The 12,752-nt window shown below is 46.8% G+C and overlaps 1 protein-coding gene across 4 annotated transcripts in view; it reads right to left on the minus strand.

Annotated features, from left to right (window-relative positions):
• Nucleotides 1-12,752, minus strand: part of PTGFRN (prostaglandin F2 receptor inhibitor) — a 97,415-nt gene that overhangs the window by 55,781 nt on the left and 28,882 nt on the right. Inside the window, exon 1 of one of the 4 annotated variants that reach the window (XM_085076177.1) lies at nt 8,057-8,337. The exons of 2 other annotated variants lie outside the window; for them this stretch is intronic. In XM_085076177.1, the coding sequence (XP_084932303.1) occupies nt 8,057-8,120 (64 nt within the window). In that variant the 5' untranslated portion in view covers nt 8,121-8,337. Of the gene's footprint in view, nt 1-8,056; nt 8,338-12,752 lie in introns of those variants that run through there. One more of the 4 variants, XM_085076152.1, reaches the window with a different exon arrangement.

A 12,752-nucleotide genomic window follows, 5' to 3' on the forward strand; every position in this document is an offset into this window, starting at 1 on the left:
CTGCTTTTTGATAAGACAGGGAAGACCCAGCCTTGTGTTACTTCCCACCTCCAGACAAGCACAGATTGATTTTTGTCTCCAATAAGCTGTCATGCCCTTTATTTTCTCCCTGATGAAGCCACCTTCAAGCACTTAAGCTCTGTATGCCAAAAGGTACAGCATGCCTTGTCTAGAACCAAACCCTGTGATCAAACAGAAACAAGGTTGATGCAATACACTTCTTACTCTGCATTAATTTAAACCTCCACATGAACTGGATGTGAACAAGAACCCTGAACTCATAAAGGCTCCTTACACAGACAAACTCCATCCACTGACATCACCTCCCCAACACACACTATGTTGGTGGGCTTCCAAAGAACATAACACTTCTTTTGGGGGAAGGTGGATGTTATCTGGGTGAATATTAGGGGTGGTGCTCTGAAAGCACAAAACAGACTGTGGCAATGGCAAATGGCAAAGGAAGATAAATCACCTCTCCCACCCTCTAGGACTTGGAAGAGGATTAGAGCGTAGACAGAAAGACTAACATCTCACTGCTTATTCTAACAGGTTCCATAAACAAATAATTGCCTATTTTCACCTCAGTATCACTCGCTGCATTCAAGCACAAATACACGTACCGATGAGGATAAAGGGCACTGAAACTTAAATTACTATTCTCAAATCAAGCAAATTCCGAATTTTTGCTCAAAATTAACATGCTTGGTACCCTGAAAATCTAGGAAGCATCCTCTAATAGTTCAGCATCTGTTTCATATTTAGAAGCCATTCTTTGCAAACGCAGGGGTCACACTGCTTTTAAAGCAGCCTCTGCCAATTCTCTTTTGCGGGGCAGATTTAATAGCGAATTCCAGTGCCACAGGATCCACTGTGTAATAATGAAGGGTAGCGTGTCAATAGATGAAACTGCACACATCAATAAGGAGCTGGCAGAGGTCCCCGCGGATGCCTCTCTTGCAACAATCATTTTAATGCGTGTAGGAGAACAATGCGCTACAGCCTGCTCAAAGATTCCCCACAGCCACATTGCATCAAAGGCCGACTGAAACGCGACGCTAAATCTCTGCACTTGGAGCCAGCAGTGGAACATGCACGGAAACAAAGTCCTTTACATCGGCAATTATTCTTTTTAAGACTGGCAGACCTGAGCGGAGCCAGCTTTTGTCAGAACTGGACTCTAGCTAAGCACCGCGACCCCCAGCGATGGCTCCACCAAGCCCTTTTGAGATATGGCAAGAGGAGAGTGACTCAAAGGGCAGGAGAGCATGCAAATTGCAGTCATGAAGCAAGCACTGAGCAGCACAGCTAAGCCATGTCTTTAAGAAAGGCAGAAAGGCAAGCCCAGACTAATCAAGGCTATTAAACAGAAAGAGTGGAATAAGAGCAGCTATAGCAGCAGGAGTTGTTTTACAGCCAGTGTGAAGTAAAGAATGGTGATGGATATCTGGGAAAAAAGCCTGGAAGAAGAACTGAAGCCAGAGAACAAAAGTTAAGAGCAACACAAAGTTTATATTGATTTTCTTTTTCCAAGCTCCATATAAGAAAGATGATATATGTGCTTTGTGTGCTACAAGCTGCAGACTCTCACAGCAGCTCTGATCAGTGATCCACACAGACCAGTACATCACTCCAGCATTGGCCATTTTGGCAAAAGGAGAGAAGAAAAGAACAGAAGGGGGGAAAAAGACAACAAAAAAGGACTTCACACACATTTACAGAAGTCTGAAACTGGAATAAAAAGGAGGGTTCCATTTCTCTACCCCCTGTTGCAGTTGTAATCCTTTGACACCTTACAAGCAATGACAGAATGCTTTCTCTAGGGACCTGAGACTAATTCCCTATTAAGCTTTTACAAACTGATGCTTTTCCAAGTCTTATAATGTGGCCAAATTTGGACATTTTCCTAAGAACAGCAAAAGCCACATTCTTGATGCAGAGTTAACACTCCAGCCAAATTTCCAGTTCTTGTTCTAAACCACAGTGGTGCTAGAACTTCTAAACTTGGCAGCTGAGATTATTATTGGTTCAAGAGTCACAAGGAAGAAATGGCTAGAACCTGCAAGAATCAGAAAGGAAAAAAAAAATTCTTCCTGCTCCCTCCCCAAGTGTAACTACTGGAAAATCTTGCAGCTTTTTAAGGAAAGAGAGAGCAAGAGGAGCAGTGTTTCCTGGCCAAAAAAAAAAAGAAAAAAAAAAGTTAACCTGTGGAAGACATCCAGCCCAGAAAATTTCAGCATGAATGCCTGAAGTCTTGCAGAATAATAAACAATTTAAGAGATGGCACTCATAACAAACAGCAACAAGCAGATATACTACAGGCATTGCTGCCAGCCCTGCTTATTGGCAGCTGTGACAGATTGCCTGGGAGCTCCAGTCTTTAATTAGTTCTCATTCCTGAAGTTCACAAGTCAATTAATTCTAAAAACCGCCTTCAGATTCTTTTTTAAAGGAAATCCTGTCCAGGATTCTCTGTCTTTCTTACCTTTTCTTCCCATAGCCCAGCTAACAGCTCAGATCCTTTAGAGCATCCATGCAAATTCCATCTGGCTGTAGAGATTATCACTAGTCAAATACTTCGGCTTGCTTCAGCAATTCTTCATATTTCTGCAGCAGTATTTTGCCACTGCTGCACACAACAGACCCTGCTCCCCAGGCTGCTTTTTTTCAGCCCCTCTTTCCCCACAACCTCTAGAGGAATGAAAAGAAGCACCAACTGCAACACTCCAGTGCCAGTTTCAAGCAGTCCCCATGGCAATTATATAAACTCAAATCTACAAGCATTGCCATATTGCTTTGTAACTTTTCCAAGACTTAACAAAGGCATTTAGCAGCACAGGTTCTACCTTCTATCTAGCTCACTTTAAAATCAGAATGCCATAATCAAAGTTGATTACAGTTTTCACTGGAAACCCAGCTTTGAAACCACTCCCAACTCTGGAAGGAATGAAGGAAAAAAAAATCCATTTTTCTGTCTAAGACTTCATTGAGAAGAAATCAGTTATGCTTTACAATTAAGAAAGCTTACATGTAAATGAATAAGCTGGTTTCTGATATGAAACTCAAAAAAACTAAGAAACCTTAAGTTCCTTAACTTCTGTCTTGCTTCTTATCCTATTTTACATAAATTGATCATCTGGAAAGACATTATTCAAGACTTTTGGCACCTTAGCAGCTATCTGTCAGTTTATCCAAAAGCAGTTTGGTCTGAAACTGATTTTATACCTTCACCCCTTGCAAAACACAAGGTGTATTAAAAGTTTCTCATTATTTTTAAAGACTCTTCTCAGTAGATATTCAAGTCTTAAAAGACAACTGAAGTTTGAGGTTTTGTAGAGAATCAAATGACAAAAAAAGAAAAAGGGAACAAAAAAAGGAAAAATTGAGGACCCAGTACAAGGTTCTCCCTGATACAAGCTCATTTCTTCTTTAGAACAGGAAATTTTAACAGCTTTAAACCTGCATATGTCACAGTCTCTCCCTGCCTTTTTCGATCCAGTTTTGAAGTACCTTGTGCAGGTTAGGAACTAGGGTCATGCAGGAAACTGCTTATTACTCTTGGACAGAAATGGAGACACTGGTATGCCTAGACAATTTCACCCCACAGGTCTCTATAAAGCAGACTTTATCACTTACTATCACAGATCTGAGAGAGCAGAACAAATATCAGGGGCCTGGTAACATCTCCAATAAAATTCAAAAGCAAAGTATTAAACAGATATATTTATTTGCATTACAATATAAATTCTGCCTTTATTCTCCATCTAATGACTTTCTTTTGAAAGTACTAGAGACTTTTATAGACAGACATAACCCCTACTTTGACCCAGCTCATGTTAGTAACATTTTCCTCGAGTTCTTTCCAACTTAACTTTCAATCGATTGACTTCCATGCATAATCTGAAAGAATTCACATTTTCAGATAATGTGTCCCCTTTCCCTTCCTTCTAAAACACAACTTCACACACCATAAAATGTATCACTGAAAGGCATCTAAAACCAGACAATTGAAATGCTCACTTTCTAAAAATATTTTATTGAGATACATACCCATTTCCCTACTAAAAAAATATACATTTCTATTTTGCAGGTTAGTGTTTGACAAGGATTATAGAGATTGGAAAAGAAACCCCAACCCACAACAACAAGAAACAGCCACACAGAAACAAATCAACCCATGAATACATTAGATGTGAAAGCTGAAATCTCAAATGTCCCTGAATGTTTGTTTATATAACTAGACGGATGGATATATATTACTTCTTTAGCACATTCCCCTCTAATCAAGCATGTGGCTGCATTTTTAAATGACCCCTACTGCTTACTTCAAATCTTGTTCAGGCAGGTTTATACCTCAGTTCAGGGATTAGAGCCAAATACAACAGAGGCTACCTAAAGAGAGCAAGCTGTTGCTGTGTTGAAATGTAGCAATCGAGAAACCTGGGGAACAAGGTCGAAGAATTTCAGAAAAAGCACCCAGACTCCCTAAAAAGCCCCAGGCAGGCACCTACAAAGTTGCAAGAGAGCCAGAGAAGGTGACTAAGCTATCATCTTCCAAGCCCAAAGAACACAGGATGTAAAGCAAAAAACACTCACTACACTGCTCACCCTCCGATTCCCACATGTTCCCGCAGCCTACACACCAAGAAAATGCATCAGCACGACAAAGCCACAGGGAAAGCACCTCCTCCTCAGCAACACCACCTGCCCTTCAGTGCCTCACTTCAGCCCAGTTCCAACGCTCACTACGTGCTTCTAGAGCCTTAGCAGTCTGCATTTCCCCTTTGGAAGCCTTTTTAGCCACCTCCTAAGCTGCAAGAGATAGGCAGGTCTAGGTGTCAGCTTCTCTGAGTCCCAGTGAGGATGTGAGCCTGAGTCCTTCCAGGAGCAGGCAGGCAAAGGCCACCAGGGCCAGCCCTGGGCAGGTGAGCAGGCACCAGCAAGGGAACAGGAGCAGATTCCACTCCAACACACCCTGAGCACTCTGTGGGCATTCATCCTTACATTGCCTCCCTGCCCTAAACCTTGAGGCTCTCCCATTTTCTAATGCTTGCACTTCAGCTGCAAATGCAGGAAAAAGATTAAAGCGTGCTTTTCCTTGAAGTGCATGATCACAATAACTTACACTAATTACCAAAAGCCTTCTATTGCAGAGTTTGAATTAAACCTTGATTCAAATTACTAATTGTTGTAGCTTCTGAGGAAAAGAAACAAAAATAATTTCAGACACGAGGTGCAGGAAACAACTCCATTCATCTAAACCCATGGCTCCTGGGGTTCTGGCATGCTGGAACTGACTTTCATCATAGCAGACAGTGAGTGCCACACAGGTCTAAAAGGTGAGTAAGAAAAAGGCCATCTCTCAGAAACCCATTATCAGTGGTTTTCCCCCTGGATCTACTGAGTGCCTGCTCTCCTCACGCCCCATAGCATTTAAACAAAAATATATGTTTTTTCAGATCCACTGAAATTATTACCTTGAACCTCAAACAAGAACCAGGAAAAAAAATCCAGGAGGTGGAATGCTTATTGTTTACTTTACAGACTGAGCCCTGGTAACAATCAGATACTTGTTTTGGTTTTTGGCTGTCTTGTCCTAGGAGAGGTGTTTTGGTTTCCAAAGCATTTCACAGGTTGATTAGATAGACTGGCTGCAGAGTGAAATCACACATGGAACAGGCAGAGCAAAGTGCTCTCATAGTGCCCTTCCCTCTCAGGATCTAACCACACCAGAGGAAGGAAGAAAAGAGAGACTAGATCAAGCCTTAGTATCAGGATCCACGATCTCCTCACCAAACAGATCATAACTGTACTGGATCAAAAAGAATGTTTTATCATCCTTTCTCATTCGTCACAGCCAAATACTTCAGCCATATGCATCCTTTTGCTGGATTATTTCATAAATATCTGAAGAAAACAGTCAAGTCTAAGCACTCACAAGGGATAAACTCGTCTATGCTTCAGCTCCTTCCCTCTGCCTCCCTTATACAAGAATTCCTCAACATTTGCAGAACATTAGTTTAAAAAAGCTCCAACCTGTCCTCTCCATTGAAGAGCTGCTAGAAATGGTTCACAGAAGCATACTTCTACCATCCAGAATGAAAGACTACTTTCCAAACCTCTTAACCTTTGGAATATCTCACAGAAGTGACCTAGTAATGGTATCAGAAGATAGGCACACTACAACACACACCACAAGAAAGACTAAAGTTCAAAGATTTTTCTGCACACAAATGCACTTTCAATTTTGAAAGCACCATTCCAATTACCAAAAGAATCCCCAAGAAACAACTCAGAACATCTAGAAAAAACAGATCATGAACAATGGCAACATATGTCTGCATGCACACTTTAAGTTCTTGTAATTTTTTCATCTTGAATTAAAAAGGAAACAACTTTCCTGTTTTGCATCATCCTTAATAGTTTTTACTTTTTTGCTGCATGACCTTGAGCATCTGAGTGTCTTGATTTTCCGCTTGTCCTACTAAACCATTCTCTTGAAAAATCTTATTCCCTTTCTGGTTCTAAACAAAAACACTGAAGGTGAGCTCTCCAGTTCTTGACTGTTTCCCCAGCTGGCAGAATGCCTATATTGCAAAGATAAACGAAATGACTAAGCTCAGCTGCAAGTAGGAGAAAGCACAGTGGATACCTTTGTCTGGTAGGATCTTGTAGACAGAAAACCCTCTGCCCCAACTGCCTGCAAGCAGCCTCAGGAAAAAGACTGGGACAAGCCCAGGTTTAGAAAGCTGATTTGTCAACTGCAACTCTCAGCTCTGCAGACCTGTCTGCAAAAGATTCAATGGCCAAACAATGAAGAAAGTGCTTTGGCAGACTCAAGGAAAAAAAAAGTCACAGCAAACTCAATAGTACAAACACAAACTAAATGAGTGAATAGAGTTTTGTTTAAAGAAGAGTGTTGCAGTGTGGGGCTGGGGCACTGATAGTAACTCCTTCCACCTGAAATCTACAGAAGGCTCCCACTTACTACCTGCAATTAATCAAGTGTTCTGAATCAAGAACTGCATATAGTAACTTGTGGGACATGCTTGCCTGACCAGCACCGGAGGTACTTCTGGCTGCCCAGAGCCGACACAAAGCCACTTAAATACTACTACACAGAACTATCCTACACGAACAGTCTTCTGGTTCTCTACTTACACTCACTGCTACTTCTGTAACAGGGTTAGCAACAATGCTACAACGCTGGGGGGAAAAAAGGAAAAAGAAAAAAAAAAGTAAAAAACCCCACGACAACCCACCACCCACCCTTTTGTGTAGCGCTTGCTCGTCTTTATTCCTGCACGCTGCCTGTCTGGCACTGACACCAGTAAGGAACAATGCCACATGTCACGCTAACGACAGCTACACAATTACCTGAACACGGCACAAACCATCACCTACACAATTACACGCTATCTCCTAGCGGGAGAACTTCCCGGCAGAGGCAGCAAGCCCCGGGAGCCAGGCGGGGAGGGCGCAGGGAAAGCGCCGTGTGCCCGGAGAGCCGAGCAGGGAGCCCGCAGCCCCCTCGGGGCACAGGCAGGAGGAGAGTTCCCCTCGGCGCTCAAACGAGCCGCTTCACCTCCAGCCAGGTGAGATTTCAGAGCCAAAGAGCGCTCTCACCGCACCGCCAGCACAGCCCACGCACCGGGTGCTTTACGAGCAACTACGGCCGCACCGCCACGCTCCGCGGCCGGGGCGCAGCGGGACCCGGCAGCCTGCGGGAGCCTCTCTCGGCGGGGAGCCACGGGGCAGCACCCCAGACCCACCCCTGCTGCGGGAAGCCCCCTAAAGTTTCGGGGAAATAGCCGGCAGCGATCCCGCGGAGGGAGCAGTGGGGCCGGGGGGCTGTGCCGGCCCGTTCCGCCCGCGGCCGGGGGAGCACAGCCGGCGGGCAGGCGGCACAGCCCGGCCCCGCCGAGGGCAGCGCCCGCCCGGGCTCCGCCGCGCCCCAGGCTCCCTCACGGCCCTCCCGCAATACCTGAGGGCAAGGTGGCTGAGCACCCCCGGCCGCCCTCCCCGCCGCCCCCCGGCCGCGAAGCCCCGGGCTCACCGAGCAGCAGCAGGACGAGGAGGAGGAGAAGCAAGCAGGACGCCCTCTCCCCGCGGTGCCCCATGCTGGCGGGGCTGCGCGGCGCCTCTCCCTAGGCGAGCGGGACGGCGGGCGCGCAGGCTGGGCTGGCCCGGGGGGAGCGGCGGCGGCAGCGCTCCTCGGCCGGCCGCTCGCTGCCCTGCGAGCGCACGGAGCCGCCCGCCCGCCCCGACCGGCCGCGCCGCGCGGCGCAGCCAACCACAGAGACAAACTTTCCCAGCGCCCGCCCCCGCCTGCAGGTAGCGGGGGCGGCGCGGGGTCCGGCCCGGCCCGGCCCCTTCCCCTCGGGGCGGGGGGAGGGAGGAGAGCGGCGGCCGCCGGCCCGGGGCGCTGGGGCGCTGGGGAGCGCCTCGCCGAGCGCGGCCCAGCAGCGGAACGCGGCGCTGCCCTCACCGCCTCCCTCCCTCCCTGCTGCCCTCCCGGGGCCGCCGCCGCCGCGCACACGTGGCCCGGGAAAGCCCTGGCGCGGGGAGGGCGGGCTCGGCCGGCCGGGAGTGTCCCCTGGACCCCGAACGGCCCTCGGGCAGCGTGGAGCTGGGGCACTGCTCGCTCACTCGCTCCGGCCCCGCCTCACGGGGTGGGGTTCCCCTCGTGTCCGCTCCCGCAGCGCGGGGATCACCTCTGCCCCTTCCCCTCACGGCCCTGCACACGTGTGGGAGTCACTGCCACCCCTGGCCCCAAACACAGCCCCGCCGGGAGCTGCCTGCAGCAATGCGGGCTCCCCCAGGTACGGGGGCCACTCGTGGTCCCTTCCATGTACGTGTAGCCTCAAAAGCCACAGCCGGGTGGGTCCACTCGTGTCCCCTGCCCTTCCACGGGCACCACGGCAGCAGTGGGCCTGGCCGTGCTCCTGCGATCCCACCCTGCTGGTGGCCTGGGGCAGGAGAGGGACAGCACGGACACCTTTGCCCCACACACTACATGGACAAGACCTCTGCTCCCTGGCCACTGGAGCCAGGCAGCCCCACAAGCAGCACTGCCCTTCTTTGGGACTTGATTTCTTTTCCCCCGACTGAATTCCCAGTTAACTCAAGAAGGGGCTGCTGCTGCATGGCATTCGTGCCACCACTCCACCGCCTTTCTTCCCAGCCTGCTCAGAGATTTTTGTTTGCTCGGGCATTTAATTTCCTGTTTGTTTGTAAAAACAAAGAGCGGAGGCACTGGGCGGCTCTCTAGTAACTCGGACAGTTATCTGCTCTTTCAGTCCCCTTGCCACATTTGCAGTGAAATCTGTGCTCTCCTTTGGCTGGCTGTTGCCCGGGCTCCTTGGTGGAGAGAGATCCATGTCATGCATTTCCCTGTGCAGGGAATCTGGAGCCTTTGCATGGTTTGGGGCAGCTGCTCCTGCACAAAATGGGTGGTTTAGGATTTATTCTAGCATTTCCAGTGCACCTTGGTCTTGAGCACAACTTGGCTTGGGTGAGGTTGTTTGCTCCCAATAGCAGGAAGTGTGTGTTGTTTTCTTAACAGAGCATGATTATCAGACTGGATTTTAGGCTGGACTTTGTTATTCCTTCTGTAATGCTTTACACTGGAGAGGGTGTTGCCTGCTAGGAATGAAATGAGATCCTCCTAAAAGTGATGAGGAGAACTCTCAACCTCCAAGCACAGTTACCTGAGCTCCTGCACAGAGTAGATAGATCTGTTTGCAGAGCTGCAGACACCAGGTGTCTGAGGGACACTTGGTCCTGTGCACACTGAAGTTCTCTGAGCTCCCAGACAGCAAATGAGGCTGAGTCCCCAAGTGTGACTGAGAAAAGACTGCCCGAACAAAACAAGGCTGTCTTTAAATATGTTTACAATGCCCTCATATCCCTGCTTGTTCTTGCTGCCTGTTTCCAATCATTCTGCTCTACATCCTCCTTTAGCCAGCATTTAAACACACTTTTTCTTCCCCGGAAAACGTCACTTCCATAAACCAAGACATGACCCTTACATCAAATTCAGAGAACAGGTTAGAAGATCTCTCACCCTTACCAGTCAGCTTCCATCACACTGGTTAAACTTCTGATCCTTCATCAAGCTTTAGTCCTGAAACTCCTGAGCTCCCTGAGCCATGCGTGGTGCTCTCAACAAGTGCATCTCAAGAACAACTTTTCCCCCATATATAGTCAGACTTCCAGGCAGAAGAGGCCACTATAACTCATTATTCTGACCCATATACAAAAGCCATAGATTTTTTTCTCAGCAGCTGGATCAAAGTGAGGTTGAAAGACAACACATCTTGAAGACTCCAAGTAATGGCAACTGCCTTCTTCCACCTACTAATTTATTCCGATGTTTAATTATCCTTGCTGCTAGGAAATTGCTTCTTTCAAGGTTGAATTTGTCTAACTTCAACTTCGAGACATCAGAACTTGTTATGCCTTTGCCTACAAAACTGCACACCCATCCCATTTTCATGGATAAGTAACTATACATGGTGCTCCTATCACTTCTTGTTTAACTGAATAGATTGTTTTCTTTGAAGCCTCACATTGTAAGATTTCGTTTCAGTCACTGCAGATTTTTCGGACTCCAGTGTTTTTAAGTGTTTTTCTGACTTGCAGGCACCCACTCTGGGTACAATGTCATTGTGGTCTATACACACATGCTGTGCACAGAGTAAAAGTCATTTTTCAGTCATTGTTTTTACCCTCCTCTCATAACTAAAAATGGAAGTAGACCATTAACGTCCTTTGCTGCACAAAAAGCTTGTGGAGTTCATTACCCATGTTGAGTCCCCAAATCTCTTTCTGCATCTGTGTTTTTCCTGGGAGCATCTTTATCCTGCCATTCATCACTACGTGCTTCATTCCTCAGTACATGGCCTTGCAGCAGGGTGTGTTAAAATACATTCTGTAGCGTTGTGACAATTTAAGCAGGTGTGTGAGATTTTTCATTCAATCTAAAAGCCATTTCTCGAATGCTGATAAATCGCCAGCACGGTGGCAGAAAGAGCAGGTCTGAAGCTGACTGCTGTGTTAGTCTACCTTCTCCTTCAAAGCCTGTTTTCTTCTCCTCTTTGTGTGTCCTACTTTCAATGGATTGTTACATGTATGTGATTATGTCATTTTTCCCCCTTGCCAATTCCATTTTGTATCGTTCAGCTATGAGAGCCAGTTTGAGCCAGAAGCTTTCTCCAAGTCGAGACAAATATCTTCCTCTGTTTTTGTGCATTTTCCATGTTTATTCATGAGCTGCAGAGTAAATACATGGTCACTTGTTTGTTTCTCAGGAAGGCATCCCATTTGACTTTCAGTGTTTAGCATGTTGTTGATGTGAGTAGATACCACTGATTCATTTTTTGATGATGGTGCAGAAATGCTTGCTTATGTTTCTTCATACCTAGATTTCTGCATAATGTATAGGCTGAAAGTGTCTCTCATTTGGGGGTAACGAGGTTAGCCAGCAGAATTTTGGGGAAGGATCAAGATTGGAGTGTTATATTAAACACATTATTACACATGCACTATTATACATTATACATGCATTATTATACATGTGTTCATGAAACATGAACACACCCTGATCCTAAAGAAACCCACACGCAACCACTCCCTACTTGCACCACTCCTCCAACACACACTTGCTAGCTTTTGCAAAGTTTCTCTCTTGGCAAACATGGATAAACAACTCTTGTTCTGCCCACCTTGTTGCCTGAGCAGCAGAGGACGGGGGTGAAATGTACACAAGTAAACAGCATTTAGAAGGGCTGCACATCTCCAACCAACAGCAGAAGGACCCAGCCTGATGAGAACCCAGCACCCTGCTTAGGGGCAAAGGTGCAAAAGTGCTCCTCTCATGCAGTGCAGATTGCAGGCTGCAAACCTTAACCGGGGGAGAAATCTTTTGGTGCCATTGCCTGGCAGCCAGGAGCTCTCCACAACAAATGAGCAGCGTAGGCAGACAGACAGACAGGTAAGGCCATGCTCGACTGCCCCGTCAGCAGCACAGCAGCCTCTGAGGGCAGGAAGGGGGCTCTTAGTGGCTTCCAAACTGCTTCCATGAGAACCCTGGGAAAAGGGACACAACACTAATGTCCTGGAGACATCTGCATGGGGAAGTGCCATCTCATTTAAATCTCATCTCATCCTTTCTCAAGAGCTAAGCACTTTATCCCCAGCATGCTGGTGAAATTCCACCTAGCTCGATTTCATTCCGCCCCTAGGTTCCCTTTGTGTTTCCAAGTGGGCACAACACTCGTCTTCATTTCCTCTGCTCAACCCTTGTTAAATTTCGCCTTGCTCTGGTGAACAGATTGCGTGTTCCAGCCAAGGGGCTGCCCCAGCACCGTTGTGGCTGATGTGAGCCCCACACCCTTGGAGCTGTATGGTCGGGTTTGTGAAATGTTCCTGAGCATACCTGGATGGAAAATATATGCCCCTCTGTCATTTCCCTTTAGTAGCTGAACAGAAATACGAGCAATAGTAGAGAGCTCACAAAGAACTGTGAAAAACTCAGCTTACCCATTTATGTATTATGTATTAAAACCTGTCTCTATTGAGCTGTCCAAGATAAAGTCCTACTGGCATGTGATCAAAAGAGTAGGAAATTACCTTGATTTGTCCTGGCTAGAGCTGGTTGCCTCATATAAAAGTATTTGTGAATAACTTATTTGCAGATTGATGAGAAAAAAGTGAGTAATTTATTTGATGAATATTGTTCAGCTGGGTCT

The sequence above is a fragment of the Lichenostomus cassidix genome, chromosome 1 (genome assembly GCF_008360975.1).
Source record: "Lichenostomus cassidix isolate B80296 chromosome 1, HeHo_3.0, whole genome shotgun sequence".
NCBI lineage: Eukaryota > Metazoa > Chordata > Aves > Passeriformes > Meliphagidae > Lichenostomus > Lichenostomus cassidix.